This window comes from Oncorhynchus masou, chromosome 2, assembly GCF_036934945.1.
Source record: "Oncorhynchus masou masou isolate Uvic2021 chromosome 2, UVic_Omas_1.1, whole genome shotgun sequence".
Lineage (NCBI taxonomy): Eukaryota > Metazoa > Chordata > Actinopteri > Salmoniformes > Salmonidae > Oncorhynchus > Oncorhynchus masou.
This window is the reverse complement of record NC_088213.1, coordinates 32,305,671-32,333,255: the sequence shown is the minus strand read 5'-3', so window position 1 is coordinate 32,333,255 and position 27,585 is coordinate 32,305,671. Positions and strand designations below refer to the sequence as shown.

At 42.3% G+C, this 27,585-nt stretch overlaps 1 protein-coding gene across 8 annotated transcripts in view; it reads right to left on the bottom strand.

The window, feature by feature from the left end:
- Positions 1-27,585, bottom strand: part of LOC135558948 (transcription factor 12-like) — a 103,355-nt gene that overhangs the window by 64,683 nt on the left and 11,087 nt on the right. For all 8 annotated transcript variants that reach the window (XM_064993233.1, XM_064993206.1, XM_064993214.1 and 5 more), the window contains exons 4-5: positions 10,519-10,601; positions 5,637-5,739 (exon numbers count right to left, since the gene is read on the bottom strand). In XM_064993233.1, coding sequence (XP_064849305.1) covers positions 5,637-5,739; positions 10,519-10,601 — 186 coding nt within the window. The remainder of the gene's footprint in view (positions 1-5,636; positions 5,740-10,518; positions 10,602-27,585) is intronic.

The following is a 27,585-nucleotide window of genomic DNA, read 5'->3' as shown; positions in this document are numbered from 1 at the left end:
TGAGTGTGAAAAACCCAGCAGAGTTGCAGTTCTTGGCACCTACTACCATACCCTGTTCAAAGGCACTTAAATATTTTGTCTTGCCCATTCACCCTTTGAATGGCACATTATTGAACCAGTCTCCTCCCCTTCATCTACACTGATTTTAGTGGATTTAACAAATGACATCAATAAGGGATCATAGTGTTAACCGAGATTCATCTGGTCAGTCTATGTCATGGAAAGAGCATGTGTTCTTAATGTTTTGTACTCTCAGTGTATATACACATATGCAGAGATGTGGGCCACAAGCTGACCCAGAATGCATGGTGACACTACAGGGAAATCTCAGGGCTACAGTGGCTTCAGAAAGTATTCATACACCTGGACTTATTCCACATTTTGTTGTGTTACAGCCTGAATTCAACATTTCTTACATTTATGTTTTTTCTCACCCATATACACACACAATACCCCATAATGACAATGTGAAAACATGTTTTTGGGAGATTTTTGCAAATGTATATAAAATATTAATAAATAAATATCTCATTTACATAAGTATTCACACCCCTGAGGCAATACTTTGTAGAAGCACCACAATTACAGCTTTATGAGTCGTCTTGGGTATGTCTCCATCAGCTTTCCACATCTGGATTTGGGCATTTCTCACATTCTTCCTTGCAGATTTTCTCAAGTGCTGTTAAGTTAGATGGGGAGTGGCGGGGAACAGCAATCTTCAAGTCTTTTCACAGATTATCAAGGTTATTCAAGTCTGGGGTTCAGCTGGGCCACTCAAGTTCTTTCACATTCTTGTTCTGAAGTCATTTCAGTGTTGCTCTGGCTGTATGTTTGTGGTCATTGTCATGTTGGAACGTAAATCTTCGCCAGTCTAAGGTCATTTTCACTCTGAAGCAGGTTCTCATAAAGGATTTGCCTGTATTTGCCTCCATTCATTGTTCAAATCAAATCAAATTTATTTATATAGCCCTTCGTACATCAGCTGATATCTCAAAGTGCTGTACAGAAACCCAGCCTAAAACCCCAAAGAGCAAGCAATGCAGGTGTAGAAGCACGGTGGTTAGGAAAAACTCCCTAGAAAGGCCAAAACTTAGGAAGAAACCTAGAGAGGAACCAGGCTATGTGGGGTGGCCAGTCCTCTTCTGGCTGTGCCGGGTAGAGATTATAACAGAACATGGCCAAGATGTTCAAATGTTCATAAATGACCAGCATGGTCGAATAATAATAAGGTAGAACAGTAAAACCTTGAAATCAGCCCTTGCTTTGACAGGAAGCCAGTGTAGGGAGGCTAGCACTGGAGTAATATTCCCTCTATCCTTACCAATCTCACAGTCCCTGCCACCACCATGCTTCAAGGTAGGGATGATGTTAAACGGTTGATGAGCTGTGTGTGGTTTTCTCCAGACATAGTGCTTTGCATTCAGGCCAAAGAGTAAAATGTTTGTCTCATCAGACCCCCGAATCTTTTGCCTTATGATCTCAGAGTCTTTTACGTCCTTTATGTTCTGTCATTTTTCTCAGGAGTAGCATCCGTCTAGCCACTGTCCCATAAAGCCCAGATTGGTGAAGTGCTGTAGAGACTGAGGCAGGTTCTCCCATTTCAGCCAAGAAACTCGGTAGTTCTGTCAGAGTGGTCATTGGGTTCTTGGTCACCTCCCTGACCAAGGTTGGTCGGGCAGCCAGCTCTGGGTAGTTCCATATTTAGTCAATTTCCCAATGATGGAGACCACTATGCTCTTCGAAACTTTCAACACTCTAGAAATGATTTTATACCCTTCCCTTGATATACTGAGTGTACAAAACATTAGAAACACCAGCCCTTTCCATGACATAGACTGACCAGGTGAATCCAGGTGAAAGCTATGATCCCTTATTGATGTCACTTGTTAATTCCACGTCAATCAGTGCAGATGAAGGGGAGGAGACAGGTTACAAAATGATTTTTAAGCCTCGAGGCAATCTTTCTAAATCATGTCCAAACAACTAAATTACTTTCTGCCAGATCTTTCTTCTGATTTAGTTTTATATTAAAGCAGAAATATTTTCCCATCCCAATAATACAATTTAATCTGCTTAATTATGAGACTATATTTCAAGTGATACATACTATATGACCCAAAGCCAAAACAAGTGTGTCTTGCCTTGCCAACTGTTACTGTTTGTGTCTTGAATATCAACAAAAGCCTAAACCAATTTCTCTTTGTGATCATAATCTGTTTGACCAGTAAATACTACACCCGCTGAAGAGGCAGGATTCCCTATCTGCATGCATATTTCTATTTAATCTAAAGCTGGATTAGTGCTTATTAAATATTGCCTCAAACAACTACTCACAGTCAGCGTTATGCAACACCCTCCACTCCTCCCTCAAAGAAACACTGGTATACAGGACACATCCTCAGCCAGGAGAGAGACAGGGCAAGGAGGGCTGGACATAGGCCATAATCATCTTTTACCTTAGAGCTTCTAGAACTTGTTCTAGGGTTCCTTACATGGAATATAGAGTGAACAGAAGAATATGGGTGAAAAGGGAGCAGAGATATAAGTATTTAATACATCTAGAACTTCAGTGGGAGTTGTAAATACTAAGAATATTGCATTTGTAACACTTGATGGGATTGAACAAGTCGTTCCATTACAATACTCACTCCATTGTTTTCCGCTTACCATTATTTACTGTTTACTGGATTTTGTCAAGGAGCAGCATTTGCATACATACAAACATGGAAACACAATGAGCAGCATGTCCGTGTTGCTCACCACCTCGTCATCTACACAGTCAGTGACTGAGTCAGAGGGATCTACATGGCCTTCTGAGTGAGACAGTGAGCTGATACTGCACTACTGTATGTATGGATAGTGTAGTGTGCTGAGGAGGATGTGTCGTCGTGCAGTAAGAGGATTGGAGAGTGTGTGGGGGGGGGGGGACACACCGCCTGACCCGCTCTGACACAGGCACTGCGTTAGCCCCAAGAGAGGTTGCTGGTGCCATCACTGGGAGCTCACACGACACCCTACCCTTCTCCTCATCCTGATCCACATTCCTCACCCACCAATCCGCAGGCTTTACTCGTGAGGGACAGACAATAAGGCCATCACATGAGGCAAGAGGGGGTAATTCTGATCATCTATTTATGTAGATTCATATCTGATTCCTGAAAGACATTGGGTACTCCTGTTCCCATACATGTAGCTACATACCAATAGCTTCATTGAATTTATATTTACAACACAGTTTACTACTCATTTGTTATTCTACTATCCCCAAGCTGTACAAAGAGAAAGCCCCAATGAACCAAAGATGACCTCTAGAATGAGCCTCCATTATTCAAGTCATGCAGCATATTCTGCTGGTAACTGTCATTAAAATGTAATGTCAAATAAACAGTCATTGCCAGCCATCTGTTAGGCACAAACAACTGTAACATGTTCATTATCATACACAATAGCTGACCTCAAATAACCCCAAGCTGCTTTCAACATGTCATACTTCTCTTTGGTTGAATGATGGAGTCAGATCTGAGCCAACCGTCTCCTCTGTTCCATTTACAAACCATGAAATAAAATACAAAGACAAAAACATGCACACACACACACACACACACACACACACACACACACACACACACAATACAATCAGGACAATGGCTTGCTGGCTTTTCTTCGACTAAGTACGTCTTAGGAGGTAAGATTTCTTATCTAAACTAAAGCTGATTTAGATGTTGCTCAAAAGCATTGCGAATGAGGTTTCCTGGTCATTGTGAGTCAGGTCTGACGAAGCCAATGACTGTATGGGTCTGAACACACACACAAAGCATTGAGTAAGGAAGGCCATTGTCCCTTTCCACCTGCAGAGCTATCAGTAAAGCACGGCGCACTTAAATAATATAAACACTCAAATCAGAACAATATCCATTCGTATACAATGCCAAATACAATACCAAAAATAAGGCTCAGTAAATGTGGCAGTGAGTCATTGAACCTATGCTTACAATCGTTCAAAATATGTTATCTTCTTTTAAATATCTTGAGTAACCACATACACTGAGGTATCTAAACAAAGGGTCTACATCATCCAAATATTTGTCGAAGGAAACTGCAGACCATTGAGATTTGGATTAAGATAATCCATTTAGATGACCATGGCTGGGTTGTAAAACTCCAATGGTGAGATCAAACAAAAATGGGTCACGTAGTACTGTACAACCAAAGGGTTCCCTTGGAAATGCTGCGTGTGTAGTTGTAATGCATAATTGTATAATGTCCCTGCATGCGTGTTCCACCTCTTTCATTGGTGAGGAATAACCTTTCAGGCTTGATTTAATAATGTCGCCCCAAACTAGGTAATTCCATGTAAATCCCAGATATTACTGCTGAAATTCAATTGTATTGAAGACCAGGCTCATCTTCCAATCCCAGCCTCTGATAAGCACAGGCTATTTAGGCCCACAATCAGATTGTCTAATGCCCTGACACATCATTGCAGCAGATCATTTCCATATTGTGCCACTTATAAGCATAATTACAGCCAGAGCCGGAGAACAGAGAGGAGCCCACCCTCCCAGACGCATCCTGTGATCAATCGCCACAAAGATAACATTTCATTTTCAGTCGTCTCCTGCACCAGCACCCATCCGTGAACTATCCACCTTGCATGGCAACCAGTCTCCAGGGCAATCTTACAATGAGCCGGGGATTCAGTTGCCCATTAAACTGTCATGTGCTAACACATCACAATGACTCCAGGAGAAAGGCCAGTGTAATATATAGCTTTTAATTGTTAGAATGTATCTTTCACATCAGGGGGGAATAAATAACCTTTAGACATTCTAACCCACAATTTAGGTTTGATAAATCTATAATATGGTGTTATGATGGGGATTTTTTTAACCAGTGATCATCATTCTTATCTGTTCATACGCAACAGTGATTATATACTGGGATGGCAAAGGACCAGCACAGTAAATTCAATCTCCTAAATCTCCAAAAGCCTCCCAATCTGAATGGAGTCACTACTGGCTTCAAAATAAATGCTTTTATTTGGAAGGGAATTATCATACTGCTGCTGGTAGCACACAAATGGAGGTGGTGGTGGTGCAACATCAGAGCAGCACAATCAGGCTACGCATGATTTAACAAACCCAAACGCTAAGTCTGCATAAACCATCACAGATCACCTGCCATTCAAGCATCTATTAGAAATCCTGAATGATATCCCACAATGGTGATGGTGGGCTGTTTTTGTATGAAATGGTCTCTGGCACATCTGCTTGGTTAACCCCCCTTCCTTAGACACCACCTCCCCTGCCACTGGAAGTTGCCGGTGGCTTTTCTGATAGCTAGAAGACAGTCTTTTGTGATGGAAAACTGTACTGATGGCGTGACTTCCACCCTGGGGGAGGGTCAACTTCTGAAGACGGTCACCACAGGACGAGGAGAGAGAGGATGAAGTAAGGCGAGAGAGGAGAGGAGAGGAGAGGAAGTGGAAAAACACTGCTTGACCTAGCACGGCTGTGAGGGCTGCCACTTCCAGAAGTGTGACATGCCTTGTCCACACAGGGCTAAAGGGAGTTTTAAAAATAAAATAAAATGGATCTCTGAGACCTGTGGGCATGTGAGGGGTGAGACCTACTTACCCATTATGCTGGAGTTCATAAAAGGTGTCTGGGACAATCCTTCATGGGACACTAATCGACTGTCACTCATGTGATCACCATAACGAGGGCTGTCTGCCAAACCCTGGGGGGAGAGATCAGAGTATTAAACACATTATTAGGCTGCTTGGCTAATTGAGTGCTATGACAGTACACTAATTACTGAGGAAGGAGAGCACAATTGGTCAACTGTCCCTTGAAACTGTACATTTTTCTCATTTCCGTCATTAAAAATGACTTTTTTCATCTCTGACTGATTGTAAAAGCAGTAAAACAGAACCCTGATGAGCCTGTCAACGCATATGCCACGTTTCAGGATTAGAAAATACAAGGTTAATGATGCACATGTAATTCTGTGGATCTGAAGAGGCAAAGGGCTTTTTGAGAGAAGACATGTTGACATGTTAATTGTACACACATTACATGGATCAGAACATGCATGATGCACAAACAAGCACATTCACATATGGATGAAAAACTATTAGAAAAAGCCCTTAGTCCAAATGGATACATAACAGCATCATTCACTTGTGTCAATTCTAAGGCGTAGTTGCAGAGATTCATCTTCCAATGTCCTACCAAGAGTCTGTCGTGAACCAGTCCAAGAGATCCTAGCAAACCTCTCATAAAATGCGATACCCATTTCCAAGATCAGTTTTAAAATGTTTCCCCCATAACCCTTCTAGGTGGTGTATTTGTTTAGCCAAAGACAGCAAGTCTCAAAGCGTTGCCAAGCAACACTAACACTAAACCGCAACACATGCGGCTTTGTATTTTTAAGGATTTTGTTGGTCTATGAATGAAAACAAATCTTACTCACTTACGATAATTAAAAACCTCTATATACTGTGACAATAATGATTGTAATGTAAAACATTTAATAACAGGGTATTATATTCTATGACGGGGCAAACTGCCGCCCTCCATCCTACCACGGTACCTGCAGCTTAAAAAATGGCCTTTTTCTCCTGCGGCCTTTCATGACAGTTATCAGCTTCAGGAGCTTAGGTCTAAATATCGGTCACAGTATGGTCTTTGAAAACTCAGGGTCCCCTGCAATAAAAGATACTCTGTAGCAGTGCTAATCCCAGGCCCTGTGAAAATCCCCCTGCGCTCCAGTCAAATGCGTCCTTCCAAACTACATTAACTCCCACCGGAGGGACCGAGCAGCACTGGACGAGAATTTCTATAGAGCTTTTTTTCCCCCAACTCGTACCCTCTGCATTCAACATACAGTAAAAAAGTAAATCTTATTATCCATCTTTTTTTTGTGAGCGGGCGGTGATGGAGTAATTTCAAAGGCAGTGGAGTGTTGTGCTGTGTCGAGGGAATCCACAGAGATTCCCCATTGTGTTCCTGCCAGGCTGCGCTCCCTGTTAATCACGCCATGAACGGACTCACTATTAACACCACCCCTGTGAGGCTCCAAAACACACACACACACACACACACACACACACACACACACACACACACACACACACACACACACACTCACACAGGCAACAACAACCCATACAAACCTCTCCTGCACTACAAATCAAATCCCCCAGGTGTGTTTCAACTGACATTTAACCAAATAAAACAAAGAGTAGTAAGTAATGAACGACTTAATCTGGACATCTCAGTCCTCTATTTCCTCCTGGTCTTTTCTTCCCTGGTGGAGACAGCTGCCACAGAGCTGGAAAAGGCCAGCGAGGAGGGGCAGGTAGGGAGGACCAGAGAGAAGAAAGGCAGAGGGGATAATGGTCAGGGTGAGATCACACTACCCAGTCCACCCTGTGTCTGCTCCTCTGGGACCATTAGATCATCAATCACAGAACCCTCATCATTTACAAACACTGCTCGGCTACGTCGGCCCAGACACTAACACATGCTGTCACTGCGACCAACGGGGCCAGTTACCGCCGGCTACATAACTGTCAAATCACTACTTAAGCATGCAGGCCACAGCTCCTGCCTTGCCCCTATCCCTCGCCACAGAGTTTAAAAAGTCATCTCTTAGATGGTGTGTGCTGTCCCAGGTGAATGTGTGGCTGCACCACGGCGGCTTGGGGAGGCATGATACGGGCATGATGGACGTGTACGGGGTGAGTGTCGCGGCAGGGCTGGGGCGTGCGGTGGCGTTGGGCACAACCCTATCTGTCAGACGGCCGGCCTGCAGCCACAACTGCCCATGATACGGTGGCTGGCTGGAAGCCAAGGTCAGCACGGAGGGCTGGAGTCTGTTCACAGTCCACTAATCATACACTGTGTATCATACACTCCAAGCAGGCCCCGCTCGGACAGACACACTACACTGAACTCTTTGAATAACAGAAACGCGCTTTTCCGAAAAGTGTTTCTTCTGGGAAACCTTCCTTAGTATTGTCGCTGAACACAATTTATGACACATTACAATGAGAATTATGAAAATACAATTTTTGAGCCAAAAGCTGAACCGTAGATAAGTGTTTGTCTACTGTTTAATGGATTTAAAGGGTTCTGTTCCTAGACTCCTCCCTGTCTTCCGGCTGGGCCTCAGCTCTACGGCTAGAAACACACTGATAAACCTAATAATCCCATTATCTCCAAATCTCAGATGAAGATCTAAACCACATCTCAAAATCAGAGGACACTCTTCCTCTTATTTGGGAATAAGCGCCATTGTGCTATAAATACCACTGGATAACAACCAAGTAGTACCAAGTAGTATCTATGCATGTGTGCTGCTGCAGGATATTTATCTGTGCAATCAGCACATTGCTAGTGAACATTGTAACTGCATTTTAGGTACACTGCTTCAACGTGAATATGGCGCAGGAGTGTGGGCCAGCAGAGGCACAAAGACATAGCACACCATGGTCTGTATGGACAGACAGAGTGATGAATGGACAGATGTACTAGTGCAGGCAGAGATCAAATGTGCCTGGGGATTAAAGAGATTGGCTCCATTCTCTTTGGTCAAAGTCATCCAGATGAACCTTTGACAGGCTGGACACCAGGCAGTGTATAGTAGGTATGTTGTGTCGATACTCACTCTCAATTATGTTTACAAAACATCCCAAATAGCATGCGCTGCCAATAAAATAAATGGTTTGGTATAAGGTGTAAGTTAAGAGGACCCTGCAATTTTCTGTGCAGAGAAACTAGAAGAAATCCCATCCCATATAATGAGAATGGTTATTTCAGAGCAAGTCTTCTTCTCTGGCCTACATGAGTAATCACGTTGACAAAACACCTGTAAAACCTGGACAAACAACCCCATATCTCTGGCTCTCTGGTATATGTGTGTGCATCCATGCGTATCTGTGTGCATGTATGCGTGAATGTATGTGGAAGTTTGTGTGTGTGTTTTTTGTTGTTGTTTTTTTTGCATGTTTGTGTGCATATATGCAGTATGGAGGCACAAACAGCTGTCTGCTTACTGATGCCCGCCCCTTGCAATGTCAGAAACACTGATTTATATGCACCTAAAGCAAAGATATCTCAAACGTCTCCATCTTATAATTCGGATCAGGCAGCCGATGGAACCTTAGCCTGTAGAGGTTCATTCGGGAAGAGCATTGGAAAATAGCCTGTAGAGGTTCATTCGGGAAGGGCATTGGAAAATAAACAAGGTAATGCGGGCCGAGCAGACCTGACATTTAACTGATTTCTGATGGAAAGTGACAGGAGATTGACGTTAACTGAAATTCATACAGGGCACCCAGAACCACCATGGTGTAGGAGACAAACAGCAAATACAGAGACACAGAATAGATATTCACACTTTGAACAGAAATGCCATACAAACCAGTTCATGTCATGCATCATTCTATTTTTTATCTCTTTGCATGATGCATGATGAATTCAACGCAAATGATCATGTCTCTGAAATAACATTTGAATTACTGCCAAAATATTTCATATGAGTCTGGAAATCCTAATGGAAAGAATGAATTAATCACTCGTTGCTGGTACTGAAATCATTTCGAAGGAATATTCATGACCTAATATAAACATTAGTCACAGTTAAAATTTCAATCAACCAAAACGAACAATATTTCCATTGATGTCCACTACCATAAATATAGTTTGCACTTTAAATCCTAATATTGGCACAGATCTACAAATGGTGGAGTAATTTCCCCCAATTCAGAAATTCCACAATGTAGCCATAATGTTCCAAAGCACACAACATTAATCAGCTTCCCCTGACAAATGCTTTATATTTCAGCGCAAATAATCCAATGCAAATGACAAAATATTTAAAACCATCACTAAAGAGGATATTGGTGCCATGCAATTAGGTCATTCTGGAAAATAAAATTATGCCAATTACAGGTCACACAACATGACTGGTGCTCTCTCCCTCCCTGCCTCTGCAGTGAGCTGTGAACGTAATGTAACACGTTGATGTAATGAGTGTTAAATGATGTGGTGCAGAAAGGCCAGGCAGAGGGAGACAGAGGGGTGAGGTGAGGGAATGCACGGGGAGTGAGATGAGGGAGTGCACAGGGAGTGAGGTGAGGGAGTGCACGGGGAGTGAGATGAGGGAGTGCACAGGGAGTGAGGTGAGGGAGTGCACGGGGAGTGAGGTGAGGGAGTGCACAGGGAGTGAGGTGAGGGAGTGCACGGGGAGTGAGGTGAGGGAGTGCACAGGGAGTGAGGTGAGGGAGTGCACGGGGAGTGAGGTGAGGGAGTACACGGGGAGTGAGGTGACGGAGTGCAGGGGGAGTGAGGTGAGGGAGTGCACGGGGAGTGAGGTGAGGGAGTGCAGGGGGAGTGAGCTGAGGGAGTGCACGGGGAGTGAGGTGAGGGAGTGCACGGGGAGTGAGGTGAGGGAGTGCAGGGGGAGTGAGGTGAGGGAGTGCACGGGGAGTGAGAGGGCCAGGGTTCTTACCCTGGAGGACTCGTAGGAGGGACTCGACGACTGGCCACCTGGGGCCCAGGAGGACGATGCCTGGCTCGGCCTCTCATCCATACCTGTCAGAAGAAGAGATGCACAACTCCATCAGCACCGTGTCCTCAGACTCCTCACCAACACACACACACACACACACACACACACACACACACACACACACACACACACACACACACACACACACACACACACACACACACACACACACACACACACACACACACACACACACACACACACACACACACACACACATTTAACAGTTAGACAGAGTTGGAGTGACAGGTTACACATATAAACAAACACAGAAAGAGAGGGGCCATACAGCACAGGACAGGAACCATTGTACTACTAGAGGAACTGAATTAGACACTATTCAAGATGTGATATAACAAATGAATTGCAAAGTTGCATTGCTATCCAAAGTGATTGTTTTTCACATTTCTTTATGATCTCTCCTGAATCAAAAGGTGAAGGCTGCAGTTAATCAAACAGGGCAGAGATATTTCACACGTCTAATGTCTCATAGCAACGGCCTCTCAGTTCTCCAGGGGCCTGGTTTAACAAAAGACATAACAGTGCATTTACAGTCATGTCTGTCCCTGGGCGAGCGAGCATGCTGCCATTCTCTTGGCAGGAGGACAGACAACAGAGCAGAGTAGAAGAAAGTGACTAATCTGTTATACCTCTATTCAAAGACTGTGCTGCCTTACGAGTGCCAGGCACATTTTCACCGCGTCATTTATTTTGGTTTACATAAATCACGGACAAAGAAATGTGCATTCCTTAGCATGTGTGCATGCTCAAAATGTGCTTCAGAGCACTAGAGCTGGATGATTTGGCAGTGATGTATAGTCCAGCCCTGTCAAAACAGCTGATCACTGAAACTTCATAAAACTCATTTAAAAAAGTCCATGTTTCCAAAGACAGCAAAATAAAATAATAGATAAACAAATAAATCAATAAAGTTGACACTATTGCATGAATTCAACATCTGCTATGTGATGTACAAATATAATATCTGACCTTCGAAATTACATTTATGGGGCCTGCTCAGTAAAGAGATACGATTCTGAGATTTATCACGCTGTTTGAGCCAATATTGTTTTGTAGGTAACAGCATTCCACTCCCGGCCCCATGTAAGCTACATAATTGCAGGAGGGGGAGTAACATCAACATTTTGCAAGTTATTGATTGTTCCCTTTGTCATTTCACCCTGCTTCAGAAAACTGCAATACCATTCATTTGATTCCGCTCTCAAATATAACAGATCAGATTTAAAGGAATTGTATATACAATGAATCAAACCTTTAAACCATAACACAGACTCTCAGAGGGCCTGTAATCCACTTTAATTTGTTGAACATTTCAAAATATTAGTGACAAAAAACCATACGTCTTCGGTTGCCTGAGCGTTCCACTTGACCGCATGGCTGGGCACACACTAAACACCAGCTATCTGCATTTGCATGAGTAGAACAAACAGGCCTTTTAGCGAGGGGAGAAGTAGACTTTTCCACCGTGAAAAAGAACTAGGCCTACGTCACACAATCACGATGTGCGGGCTAGACCCCGTGCCAAAGACAATGTAGAGGCCGGCCAATGTGAGGCTGGCAGAACTGCACAGAGTGCAGCAGTCAACTCAACTCAACTCATGGCACCTTCATTGGCATACTCTAGCAATACACAGTAATACACTTTTCAAAAGTGAAATAACATGTTAACACTACACATACTAATATAACATTCCAAAAGGGGGAAACGCTGTACTCCACATGAGCTGTAGCACCTGGCTCTGACTGTAGTGCCACCTTTAGGGCACTAGTTGTCACCAGCTCGTCTCTAGTCTCTGTCCTGACTGCCAGGTCCTGCCTGGGGCTCCAGAGTCCTCTCTCTACACACGACTACAGATGTAGCTACACCAGCCAGGGACAACACAATATCACTATGCTTCACACTGATCGAGACAAACACAGAGCGGTAGAGTTGTCTTCAAATGAGGAGATAATTCGAAAATAGTAATCTACGGAATAGCAACATGACACGTTTTCTTAAGCATTCTCTTCAAGGGGTTAACAAACGAATATAAATGTGTGAATTTGCTGGTTATATTATGAATGTAAACACCAGTGGTATTTGCGCAGATGTCGTTTTTGATTCTTCCGTGCTTATGCCGTTTCTTCAGGAATATCCATCGTTTTTGTTCTCTGGAGAAACATAAATATGGCTGCTATTGATAGGTGAAATGTTAGGGGAAATGACATGGGTTTTGTATCTACAGCACAGGGAAGTCCTTCTCTGGGGAGTAATTAGGCTTTTATTTTATATTTCTAATGTGGAATGCATTACTAATATCTCTGGAAGAAATATCTAAATGCACATCTGTGATGTCAATTCTAAGCTAACAGACTACAAGGTTTGAAAGAAAGTGGCCCAGGGACTCGGATCGGAACCATTTGGCTTGGAAGGAAGGAACCTCATCTCTGTGGTTTCTAATGCTATGAGTCAGCCACTCCATTCAACCATCCACCAAATCACTGACAACCAACGTCCTGAGACACTGCTACAGTAGCTGAGGTCACACACACACCAACAGTTAAGCAGATAAAAGACAGAGGCATACTATTATTGTAGCCTGACAAATGTATTATAAGATCAATTCCACCTGTCTGTAATATCATCCGGGTTTCATCTGCTCTTAATTACAGTCCATATTCACCTACCATTCATCACTTTCATCACGTTTGATGTGTAACAGGTTTTATGGAACAGGGTGCCCATGTCCTGCTGCTGGGGCTTCAGAGGTTCAGAGGTTCAGAGGATCAGAGGATCAGAGGTTCAGAGGATCAGAGGTTCAGAGGATCAGAGGTTCAGAGGTTCAGAGGATCAGAGGTTCAGAGGTTCAGAGGATCAGAGGTTCAGAGGATCAGAGGTTCAGAGGATCAGAGGTTCAGAGGATCAGAGGTTCAGAGGTATGGCACGCAGACCTGTCAGCCCCATCTGTGGCAGCTCTACTCTGGAACAACCTCCATCATATATCCACTCCACTCCGCAACCCAGCACACTGGTCACACTGGCCACACACTTAACATGGAATCATACTGCACTGCATTGACAGCCACATTGTCAGCTGTGCATGTGTGTGTGGCAAAGACCCTCTTCTAATTATTTCAGAACCCTAGTTCTCAATTATAGAATTGAACAGGAAGTAGACAAAGACATTATGCAGATATGAATGCTTCAGTTTGACTAAAGTGGGATGTTGCTCTCTGGCGTGCCCCCACTGCATAAACCTATGCCAAAGAATGTTCATTTACATGCAGTGTATGTCGAGTAGAGGATTTAAATATGGATTTAACTTGGCACGGGCACTCCTCTGTGTGCAAATCTTTGTCTATCCTGTTTTCAAGTCTGGCAGTCATTAGATATCCTCAAAATTTTCTTCAGTTTAGTATTTAGGAAGAAATCAAAGCAATTCTTTGTTCATTGATTAAAATAACATTTGAAGGGCACTCTGGACATAGGAGACTAACTCCTAGGAGAGGTCTTAGGTTGGCATACTTTTATGAAGCCCTTAGCAATAAAACAAAATACAAATAACTGATCACAGTCAGTCACAGTACTTGTGTTGTGCATTTCAAAATGCAGCCTGACACACAACCTGGTACTCATTTGCCTGTAGTCTCTATAGTCTCTGTAATCGTTGTAGTCATTATAGTCTCTGTAGTCTTTGTGGTCGTTGTAGTGTTTATAGTCTTTGTGGTCATTGTAGTCTTTTGTCGTCATTATAGTCTCTATAGTCTTTGTGGTCGTTGTAGTGTCTATAGTCTTTGTGGTCATTGTAGTCTCTGGAGTCATTGTAGTCTCTATAGTCTTTGTGGTCGTTGTAGTGTCTATAGTATTTGTGGTCGTTGTAGTCTCCGTGGTCTTTGTGGTCGTTGTAGTCTCTGTAGTCTCTGTGGTTGTTGTAGTCATTGTAGTCTCTATAGTCTTTATGGTCGATGTAGTCTCTGACGTCTTTGTGGTGGTTGTAGTCTATATAGTATCTGTAGTTGTTGTAGTCTCTGTAGTCATTGCGGTCTCTGTAGTCATTGTAGTCTATGTAGTCTCTGTAGTCATTGTAGTCTCTGTAGTCATTGTAGTTTCTGCGAGCCGATGCAGCCTAGGAACAGTGAGATCCAGAACCTTCTTTTCTACTCAGAATAGTCTAATAAAAACATCCTGTACCAGCTTTAAGTTCAACTAAAAGTATTTCTAGGGTCTATAATCTTTTCGGTTTATAAAAATAAAGATGTTTTCTGCTATTATCCTGTCAGAGGTTACCATTTCTTCAGAGGAAAACAATCTCCCAAAAATAGGGACAGGAAATGTCTTGCTGATCTACATGTATGCCTAGAACTAGCTGAACTACATATGTGCGATCAATTCCTCAATGCATACCAACACCTCTTTCTGCACTATTTAAAGAAATCAGTGGCAAATATATTTACGGTTACACAGGAGCTCGGAAGAGAAGCTTAGGAGCACCGTTAAAATCACACACTTTCTCACAACATCCTAGGCACTGAACTCTTTTTTTTAAAGTGAGATTGTGACAACAGTAAAAATGTAAAAAGGGTAGCTAACATTCTAACATTTCATCTGCTACCTTATGACATAACTGCTACAAAACTGTATAGAAACCCAACATCTTGAAGAACAAAATGTATACATCAAAGAAATTACAACATTGTTTATTTACAGATTTATGGATAGAGACTGAATACAGACAAACAACTCATTGTAACTCTGCTTGAGCTAGTAAGAACATTTAATCCAAATAAGCCACACTAAACATTGGAACTCTGTCACAGTGCAAAATACAAATAAAATCTACAGCATCATTTAAATGAGGTAGCCTGAACAGCAAATGTTTAGTATTATGAATAACCTCACATGAAACCACATATTCCACAGCCACTGAGCATGGCTGTTATGTTCTGAGTACTCTGATCTAGTGAACAGAGGTGTTCAGTGTGGGGAACGGGAGCTTACATCACTGCCAACTGACTGTCAGGAACAAACACGTAATATCCTCCACGTCTCAAATCAAACACTTGAACACAACCTTGAATTGGAGGGCAAATATTTATCTTGGCAATGTCTGCTCTCCTTTGTAGTTTAATTGTTGAGCAGGTGTCCACATCCCCTCAGACATACAGTCAAAAGCGCACCGCACCGAGTGTTCAAACGGACCCTGTTTTCTGGCAAACACCACTGAAAAAAGAAATGCATTTGTTACTTCACACAACTGTGAACGACCACTGCTAAAAACAACAAGCACACCAGACGCGACATCACAAAGCGATGTCCAAGGCATTTGGCAGAACTGAAAACACAGTTTTTCTTTGCCAAATTGCTAGGAAACTAAACATTCAGACCAAGTGGGCATCGCTTGTGGAATCACTGCGGGCTGCAATCGATACGGACCTACAGGGAAGCAACATCGTAAATGATGGCAAACAGTTGTGGCTGCCGGGGCATTACCATGTCTTTACCAGTTGTGCTCTGCCTCCTCAGAGAGTAAACACGTCCTCCAGACATAGTCTAGGAGTGAAACATCAATACAGAAAACGTAAACAAGCTAGCCTCATACTTCACCTTGACTGAATTTACACTGGGGTTAAAATAATAAACTAAACATTCTCAGAATCTTAAATAATGATCACTACACTCAACTGATATTTGTCAAAAAGCAATGAAGACAAGTATAGTGATAGGTTTTTGATTCATTGTTAAAATAAGTAAACAACACAGTGCTTATTTCACATACGGTAGTAACCATCATATAATCAGACCAAAAAAAGTTTACCGTTTACTATGTTCACCTCCTCACAATTAATATTTCTAATAGACTACCACTACTACAACTGCCAAGGCTCTGAAGAGCTCACCAGCCTGTTAATTGAATTAAGTCCAATTTGTGCAATGTACAATGTGACTTCCCCATACACATGTAGCAATGAGAGGTTTGTCAGAGCTAGTGCCGTAGTGTCTTCATTAGACAGACTCTCTCTCTGCACTGAGATCCAGTCATCCACAAAGCGCTGTCACAGACAAAGGCCTTGACAAGCAAATGACAAGACGCTTCCCCTTCGGGATCCCCTCCAACTCCGAGCAAACAGTCGTGAGGCAGGCAGCAGGCAGGTTAATAAGACATGCTGTAGCGATAGATAGATATACATTTGAATTCGTCACGGTATCTTTAATGAAATGCATCAAACAAGAGTGCCTGCAACCGAACAACCAAGTCTGCCATGGTGCACAGCTTGAGCTGATTTGACTGTATGCAAAGAAGGGAGCTATTTTCGGTTGTTCACTTCCAATCTAACAGCTACTCTCTCGTGTCACATGGAGACCGGCTCGGCTCGCTGCAAGGGACAACCCCTCACTGGGGCTGTGTGTGTGTTGGAGTACCCTAAACTGTTCACAACTCACAAGGAAGTAGACAACAACAAAAAACATTTTGACTGTGTGCAGAGAGATACATTTTGTTTAATAAAAAAACACTTTAAATGGGATATCGACTAGGTTTGGGCAGTATCCACATTTCCATACCATCATACCATTTCTGTACCATACCGGGGTATACAGTATATTCCAATGTGCACAGGGATCTTGATCTAGGATGGGATTGAATGTCCAAGATACTTGATCTTGACATCAAGCCACTTAGCAAGTTAACAAACCAAATGCATAGGTGGAGCCCTGAGCTGGATTTAAATTATTTGACCCGTTAGATTTCTTATAGTTAAATTGAACTTATAATTAGTAATAAGCAGTGGGGTAGCACGCACTTCGTCAGCCCCTGTGACCCCCCCCCCCCCAAAAAAAAAGTATATATTTTTTTAACAGTATTGAAAATCATACCGTTGGTATTTCGAAATACCCCAGTATACGGTATATCACCCAAGCCTAATATTGACATAGCCAAATGTCATCAAATAAACCATAATTAGTATCAGTTTCATTTTGTTTTATACTTAGTGATATGAATTTGTAGAAATATCTCTAGGTAGGCAGAGGTATGGAGCCGGCGAAGCTGCAGTATTTGCCCAATGTCCCCCTGATGAGCACACACAACCCACAACCGATGGCCTCTTCAAATTCATGTCATTAAAAGGCACGAAGGAGAAACCACAATCTCCCTCTGTTCAAGCTGCAGAGGTGTATATGTTTGTTTTGCTATCTCTGTTTCTCTGGCACACTTCGGAGGGGCCTTGAAGGGTCCTGGCAGTGCGGTTCTGCTGCATTTGTCTGGGTATGCCCAGTTCAGACGCATTAATCCAAACTCTCATTCCCTGCAATTTCCACACTTCCTTCCTGTGCTGCTGCCTGCGCCCCTCGCCATATGTTCACAGTGGCTTACGGAGGAAAGGTGCTTTTTCCTCTAGAGGAGCTGGAGCACACAGGCTAAAGAGATGAGGAATTTATCTCTGCTATAACATAAACTGCCAGAGTGCAGTAGTTATGCAGAATAAATTAGTTTCTTATTTAACATAAATCAATTTCCCTTAGGTTTTTAGTTAATAACATGTATCTAAAATGTTTACAAACACCAAATCCACTCATATTTCATTCAAAAGGCAAAAGGCCTTGAACTGGTTGAGAAACAGTTTAACGAGGCACAGTGGCAGACTAAATGAGCTACAGTTGAAGTCGAAAGCTTACATACACCTTGGCCATATACATTTAAATTAAGTATTTCACCATTCCTGGCATTTAATCCGAGTATAAATTCCCTGTCGTAGGTCAGTTAGTGTCACCACTTTATTTTAAGAATGTGAAATGTCAGAATAACAGTAGAGAGAATGATTTATTTCAGCTTTTATTTCTTTCATCACATTCCCAGTGGGAATACATACACTCAATTAGTATTTGGTAGTATTGCCTTTAAATTGTTTAACTTGTGTCAAACGTTTCGGTAGCCTTCCACAAGCTGCCCACAATAAGTTGGGTGAATTTTGGCCCATTCCTCCTGACAGAGCTGGTGTAACTGAGTCAGGTTTGTAGGCCTCCTTGCTCGCACACGCTTTTTCAGTTCTGCCCACAAATGTTCTATGGGATTGAGGTCAGGGCTTTGTGATGGCCACTCCAATACCTTGACTTTGTTGTCCTTAAGGCATTTTGACACAATTTTGGGAGTATGCTTGGGGTCATTGTCCATTTGAAAGACCCATTTGTGACCAAGCTTTAACTTCCTGACTGATGTTTTGACATGTTGCTTCAATATATCCACATAATTTTCCTGCCTCATGATGCAATCTATTTTGTGAAGTGCATCAGTCCCTCCTGCAGCAAAGCACTTCCACAACATGATGCTGCCACCCCCGTGCTTCATGGTTGGGATGGTGTTCTTCAGCTTGCAAGACTCCCCCTTTTTCCTCCAAACATAACAATGGTCATTATGGCCAAACAGTTCTATTTTTGTTTCATTAGACCAGAGGACATTTCTCCAAAAAGTACAATCTTTGTCCCTATGTGCAGCTGTCAACTGTAGTCTGGCTTTTTTTTATGGCGGATTTGGAGCAGTGGCTTCTTCCTTGCTGTTATGTCGATATAGGACTCGTTTTACTGTGGATATAGATACTTTGTACCTGTTTCCTCCAGCATCTTCACAAGGTCCTTTGCTGTTGTTCTGGGATTGATTTGCACTTTTTGCACCAAAGTATGTTTTTTGTACAGATGAACATGTTACCTTCAGGCATTTGGAAATTGTTCCCAAGGATGAACCAGAATTGTAGAGATCTGCAATTGTTTTCTGAGGTCTTGGCTGATTTCTTTTGATTCCCATGATGTCAAGCAAAGAGGGACTGTATTTGAAGGTAGGCCTTGAAATACATCCACAGGTACACCTCCAATTGACTCAAATGATGTCAATTAGCCTATCAGAAGCTTCTAAAGCCATGACATCATTTTCTGGAATTTTCCAAGCTGTATAAAGGCATAGTCAACTTAGTGTATGTAAACTTCTGACCCACTGGAATTGTGATACAGGGAATTATAAGTGAAATAATCTGTCTGTCAACAATTGTTGGAAAAATTACTTGCTTCATGCACAAAGTAGATGTCCTAACCGGCTTGCCAAAACTATAGTTTGTTAACAAGAAATGTGTGTAGTGGTTGAAAAACAAGTTTTAAAAACTCTAACCTAAGTGTATGTAAACTTCCGACTTCAACTGTAAGTACTCTAATACTGCTATACAATAATATTTCAAGTAATGTTACATCAACAACAAAAAAGACTCTTAATTGCAGACTCAATTTACCCTAGAACCTGTACTGTAAAAACCCTCAACTTGCAATCCACTCAGCAGAAAGGTTAACTACAGAGAAGTGCTCTCGTGTGGTCGCACAAGCAGACAAGTCATATCTCTTTATTCATTCACCGTGCGTGGATCTTTTTAGGGTGAAACTAACACGGGAGCACAAAAGGATTAGCCTACCACACCAGTGGGTTCCTGCAATCAGCAGCGTGTTAATTACATCAGGAGGACTTAGTTTTATTGAGCTGCTCATTAGTAGGTTTAATCAGAGTCGTGTCTTATGACTGTTCTAACAGCACTATCAGATCCCTCATCAGAGGGCTGAGTGCTATCACACACACACACACACACACACACACACACACACACACACACACACACACACACACACACACACACACACACGCACACACACACACACACACACACACACACACACACACACACACACACACACCTTCTGATACAGAGTCCCTTCTCATTCCTGTGCTCCTGGCCATAAATTAGCCAACATGGCAGAGGAAGGCCCATCGAGTCCCACTCCTCTGCCTCCAACTGCTGTGCTGAATATAACACAGGCCCTGGTAGGCAGTGGACTGAGGGAATGTTCCAAACGTTCCCTCATTCTCCCGTCCCTGACACCAATGGCAGGGCTGTCAGCACAGCAAGCTACTCCTCACGCTACTCATAGGAGGGGGACAGCAGGCTTTCCTGACTCATTTGGGCTTGTGTGATCTTCTCTTTCTCGTGACGTGTTTTATAGTGATGGAGATGAACATGTGGGAGTGAGAGAGCCCTTCTTTTGGTAACAAAAGTGAAATAACATGATGGGACGATATTAATGATGTAATAAAGTGAGTGACAGCCAATCAGAGCGCATGACCAGTGCCCCTCTGCTGTCCCATCTGTTTCACACTCAGAGAGGATCCTGGGACAGGGCCAAAAGGAGGCTGGATAAACAACAAGCTCTTTCAATTTATTAACTCACTTTTCATCACCCTTTTTGATCAATGTTGATTAGCACAAATAATCAAAAAGCTCTTTTAAGTATTCTGGACCTAACTGTCAAATAATAAGTGATTCATATTTCAGTTGTCTAGCTCAGTAATAATTATTAGATTTTGCAGGAAGGGAACATATTCCCAGCTGAGAGACAAGGAGAAAAATGTTAGGAAAGCACACAGCGCAGTGTCATCAGTATTTCCTTCAAATCCTGTTTTTTTATTAATCTGAAATAAAAAATTAAATGTTAATGTTGCCATTTATGATGTAAAGGATGTAACACATGCGGCTGCTTCCTCTCCCTCATTCAATAATGTAACAAAGCCAAAGAGAAAATGATTTCCCTTCATTACAATAATTACCATGGTAACAAACAAAATGAGGTTGCACGAATTGAAAGTTGAGAGCTTTACAAAAGATTTAGCTCGAGTCCATCGTCTTTAATTTATTAGTGTAAATCCTTCAAAAGACAAATTAAAACCAGGACCAAATCAGTGGTACGCACTAATCCTCAAGTATTTTAAAAGAGGAGAGATTGAACTTCAATTTGATTGGTATTTTGCACAGCACAGCAAAAAAAAAAACATTTCAGGCCTCAGACCTAAAAATAACATGCCACATTCACTGTAAATGCAGTTGCAACTAAATCTATACATAGGAGAGGCTGGCCCAGCCACTGCTGAGGGATTAGGCCTACACAACAACGACTTGGACTCATCAGCATTTTCTATATCTGAAATGGAAATCCTAACAAATGTATCAAGCCTCAGGTCACGGTCAGCCCCAAACACTCAGTTATCCTCACAAACTAGCCACAACACCTGAGAAAATGTTGTGTGTGAGTGTGCGTGCCGCGTGTGTGTTTTGTGAGAGAGAGAGAGAGAGAGAGAGAGAGAGAGAGAGAGAGAGAGAGAGAGAGAGAGAGAGAGAGAGAGAGAGAGAGAGAGAGAGAGAGAGAGGAGAGAGAGGAGAGAGAGAGAGCTAGGGAGCATTTATGAGTGTGGGAAAGAGTGAAAGAAACAGAGATGCCCCATTGTGCAACAATCCACTCTGTGATCTTTTTAACCACAAGAACAAAACATGACCCTATGATGGAAACCTATCTGATAAGGACAATTATTTGGTATGCTTTTTGGCAAGGCAGTGGTGTATATAGTCTGATTCCTGCATTTAAATCCCCCTCCCCTCAACACCCGCACAGAGTGACCAAACAGACCATTTCCTTATCATCCCTTCCATCTTCAAACACAAATAGGACATAGCCAGTGAAGAAACCCAAACAGCTAGGTTGGCAGAGAGAGAGCTGTAATAAAAACAGTGATAGTAGAGGGGTGGTCACGTACTGCACGTAACCACTGCACTCTGGATGGCACATAACATAACACCCCAGGTCGGAGCTCCCATGCAGTCCGTTGGACACAAACAGTCAGGTCCTTTCCTGGCACTACGTATATCAATACAGGTGCAAGACTTGAGCTGCTACTGGAAAATAGAACACATCTCAATCTGCAAATACAAAGCTGTGTGTTCATAATCACACAATTTACAATATATATTTTCCATTTAATAATGGCTGTCTTTTTAAAAACAGCACATAGCACATGCTCCCTCCTAGCCTGCATCCCTCCCTCCTTCTGAGATCCTGAGTAGATATGGTTAAACTGGTAAAGGGCCAGTCCCCAACTCAGCATCCCAGCAGCTCCCGAGAGTACCCCCAGTAATGCTCTGTCCAGGGCTCTCTGACTCCCACAGGGGCCTGGTAGATCAAACAGGGGATCATAACTCATTCCTTCCCACTAACCCCTGCTCTGTTATTCCCAATCGAAGCCCAGCGCGCTCCCAGGCGCATCACTGACACCACACGGCAGGCCCGGCTGCATGCGATGGCCACGGGCTCTCAGATCATTAGATGAGGACAACCCTCCCCTCCTCCTCCCGCTGCTGCCCCCAGATACGTCCTCAGAGAGTAGGGTCAGTCATTAGTGGTCTGGATGGAGGTAGCTAAAGCTAATGCTCTCTCTCACTCTGTGTGGCATGTTGACCAATGCAACTCTGTATCTCTGAGGAGTGCTTTCCACCTGACACCAACATGCTCCCTTAAGTCCAGAGTACTCAGCATCAATGTACTGTATTTGGGAGTTTAGTTTTAAAACTAACAGACATCCTGTGCTTCAGCAGCAGGTGTTCTTGAAGCATACTACCGTTCAAAAGTTTGGGGTCACTTAGAAATGTCCTTGTTTTTGAAAGAAAAGCACATTTTTTTGTCCATTAAAATAACATTCAATTGATCAGAAATACATTGTAACTTTGTTAATGTTGTAAATGACTATTGTAGCTGGAAACGGTTGATTTTTAATGGAATATCCCGATTCCGGGATGCTGGCCTTCTAGGCAGAGTTGCAAAGAAAAAGCCATATCTCAGACTGGCCAATAGAAATAAAATATTAAGATGGGCAAAAGAACACAGACACTGGACAGAGGAACTCTGCCTAGGAGGCCAGCATCCCAGAGTCACCATCCCAGAGTCACTTCACTGTTGACGTTGAGACTGGTGTTTTTGGGTACTATTTAATGCAGCGGCCAGTTGAGGACTTGAGAGGCTTCTGTTTCTCAAACTAGACACTCTAATGTACTGGTCCTCTTGCTCAGTTGTGCACCGGGGCCTCCCACTCCTCTTTCTATTCTGGTTAGAGCCCATTTGCGCTGTTCTGTGAAGAGAGTAGTACACAGCGTTGGACGAGATCTTCAGTTTCTTGACAATTTCTTAATTTCTCAGAACAAGAATAGACTGACAAGTTTCAGAAGAAAGTTATTTGTTTCTAGCCATTTTGAGCCTGTAATCAAACCCACAAATGCTGATGCTCCAGATACTCAACTAGTCTAAAGAAAGCCAGTTTTATTGCTTCTTTAATCAGCACCACAGTTTTCAGCTGTGCTAACATAATTGCAAAATGGTTTTGTATTGATCTATTTGCCTTTTAAAATGATAAACTTGGATTAGCTAACACAACGTGCCATTGGAATGCAGGAGTGATGGTTGCTGATAATGGGTCTCTGTACGCCTATGTAGATATTCCAAAAATATCTGCCGTTTCCAGCTACAATAGTAATTTACAACATTAACAATGTCTACACTGTATTTCTGATCAATTTGATGTTATTTTAATGGACAAAAAATGTGCATTTCTTTAAAAAACAAGGATGTTTCTAAGTGACCCCAAACTTTTGAACAGTAGTGTACATACATACATACAGATACAACTCACTACCTCTGTCCAACACCTAACAATGTGTCCATTCAGGCTATATCAGCCAGAGGTCAAGCACAGATAAGCAGGTATAGAAATGTATCTCTGGCTGGTTTTAAATCCAGCAGCCTCAAGTCACAATAAGGGTCCCCACCAACTAAGTGCCTTCACAACTTAATACAACATCAAATACATGGTAATAAACTGCTCATTTGAAAAATGAATTGGAATCCACATCAAAGGAGCCAAGTCAGATGTACAACACCAACTTTCTTATATCAAAATAATGACATTCTAGGAGAAGCCTGATAGTAATCTACCACATATTGGGTGACTGAAGACATTATTTTAATGCTTTTCCTCTTGGCAGACCTGCAAAAAAAATATGCAAAAGGTGTGCCAAGTCACCTGCCTTCAATGGACTTTCATTGCTATGGCAACAGCACAGTTCTCCATAACCAAGTCAGGAGGTGACCTCATAAATGAGAGATGTCCAAACTCTCCCTGAATCTTCCCTCCAATGGAGGGCAGGAGGCCCAGTCTGCCAGGGGAGGGTACCCATTTGAAGGCATCACAAACGCAGTGTGGCCCAATAGTTCACAGAGCAGCCAGCAGGTTATCTCAAAATAAACAGGCGTCTCTGAAAGAAAAGGATTCCTTCAGCAATACACTCAAAGGCTTAAAACATGAAATGAGGTTTGTCAAACTAAAGCCTGCTATAAGACCTGATCAAATTTTTAAAAATGAAATAAAATATTATCTTTTTTTTATATAGTTTATCATTTTTTCATGCACTTTTGTAAAACAGGGGTTCTGAGATTACAAACTAAAATGAGATGATCTTATTGTCACGCCCTAACCATAGAGAACCTTTGTTTTTCTATGGTATAGTAGGTCAGGGCGGGCCTGGGGGGTTTTCTAGTAATTATTTTCTATGTGGGGTTCTAGTTTAGTTTTTCTATGTTGGTGTTTGGTATGATTCTCAATTAGAGGCAGCTGGCTATCATTGTCTCTAATTGGGGATCATATTTAAGTAGCATTTTGTCCACTTGTGGTTTATGGGATATTGTATTGAGTTAGTGCAAGTAGCACCTCTGTAGTCACGGTTCGTTGTTTGTTTTATTCTTTCTTTGTTGTTTTGTTTTGTGTGCGTTTTCAAATAAATATTATGTGGAAACCATATCGCGCTGCAGTTTGGTCCGATAATTATTCCAGCGAACGTGACAGAATATCCCATCAAACCAGGACCAAGCAGCGTGCCCAAAGAGGGAAGGAGTTCTGGACATGGGAAGAAGTGATGGGGAGATGCGAAAACCTTCCTTGACGACAGACGGAAGAAGATTATGGAGGACAGCGATGACGACAGGGTTCGTGACTACAGAAAGCCCAAGGACAACCCCAAGTTTTTTTTGGGGGGGGGGGTGCACATGGAGCTGGTGGCTGAGCAGAGGGAAGAGTCAGAGACTGTCAGGGAGGCAATAGCGAAGTTGGGAGAGAGTGAGATAAGAGATGTTGTGGCCATCCCTCATAGCCTGGTTCCTCTCTAGGTTTCTTCCTAGGTTTTGGCCTTTCTAGGAAGTTTTTCCTAGCCACCGTGCTTTTACACCTGCATTGCTTGCTGTTTGGGGTTTTAGGCTGGGTTTCTGTACAGCACTTTGAGATATCAGCTGGTGTACAAAGGGCTATTTAAATAAATTTGATTTGTTCAAGTGTGTTCTGCTCAACGTCTGACCAGAGGATCCGGTTAGCAGTCTGGTGCAACCTGTGCTGGTTCCACACTTCTGGCCTCAAGTGCACCTCTCCAGTCTGGTACGTCATGTGTCTCCTCCTCGCATTCTCCCTGAAGTGCGTGTCCCCAGTCCGGTACGTCCTGTGCCTGCTCCTCGCACTCTCCCTGAAGTTTGGTCCGATAATTATTCCAGCGAACGTGACACTTATGTGGATTTAAATAAACACACTCAAAACAATGAGAGCCTATGATAAATGAAATCAGTCAAAAGGAGAACTGGAGTGAGAAGCATGTCAAGGTACAACAGCTTCCGTGAGCAAAATAAAATAAAAGATTCAGCTCAGTCCTTCTTTAAGAACCTCAGTTGAAAGCTACTGTTGTGGTTACATATATTGAATCTGTTTGAAATAATCAATTTTAGAAGAATAATGCATGGTTAAATTGAAGACCGACTTAGCAGTTGCTTTAAACAAAAAAAATACAACATTCCAAATCCTTAAATGCTTTGAAGATAAGCTGTGTTCAAGATGAGTTTTGTCACCTTTTATTGCTTCACACATTGTGCCATGTGCAGTGGAGAGGTTTTTGTGTGTGTTAAATTATCTTAAAATGCAAGCTGGGTACTTCTGCAAGTTCTAAGTCTTCTGACTGAACAAACAAATCCTTGCTTAATAATCATGAATGAGAATAAGTCATATTCTTCAACACTATTAATAATTAATCAGCAGATAATATTTTCTATTCCATGGGGATAAAAGCTGAAGAAAGAGCTTTAAACTGAGAGAACGTTTGCTGAAGTGGAAGGAAAATGCAGTGTACGTCTATCACAAGCATATAATTTAAATTATATTCACAAAAAGTATTGTAAATATAATTGAACAGTTCTGACATCCTTGTAGCATCCTTGTACAACTTGGCTTCATCTATTCTGTAAACAAGTGAATGATAACATGTGGCGCATTCTTTGAATTGACTGCAGGCCAACCAGGAATACTTAGGCTCATTCTAAACAAGATGGAATAAATAAACAATTACAAGAAGGCAAAATTGCAGGAGAAATGTATCATAAATTCTGTTCAGGTTGCCAACCCGCAGTAGGAGCAGAATTGCAAATATGCCTCAGTCTGTCCCTCTAGGAGCAATAACAGCCCAAACATAATTATGGCTTTTCTGATTCTTGGCTGACTTCTACAGCAAGTCTAAAGTAGGTGGGACAGAGAGAGCAAACCATGATCTGAAAATATTCCTAATATAGCTCTCCAAATATAAAAAGTGCCACAGTGAGCTCTGAAGCAAGCTAACTGAGCAGCTTGGACATAGATGTTAACGTGAGTATTGCATCATGCAGAACATTACATTTGAGGTATCAGTGGTTTCTAGTTTACTACTTACTTTAGGTCAAGGAGTATATCAAGCTTGGAACAGACAGGTGTGTGACTCTGACACACGTAAAAAACCTCAAGGAGAGAGTAAGCCCAAAACAGATCCCACATAATGTCTATTGATGGAAATAGAACAAAAATACCATTCACATAAGCCTCTACAAAACATGGCTTCAATTCTTGTGACTTTTCTTACTGACTAAATAAATACCATTAGGCATTTTAGCCATGACGATGGGCTTTGATGGGAAAAACAGTCTATTAACAGTCTCTATTTCTTTTCTATTCTAAACAAAAAGCACCATGCCGATGCTGGTCTATTTTGGAAGCCACAGAGTGCATGCCCAACACATCAGGCTTAAATGTGGCTGGTCAC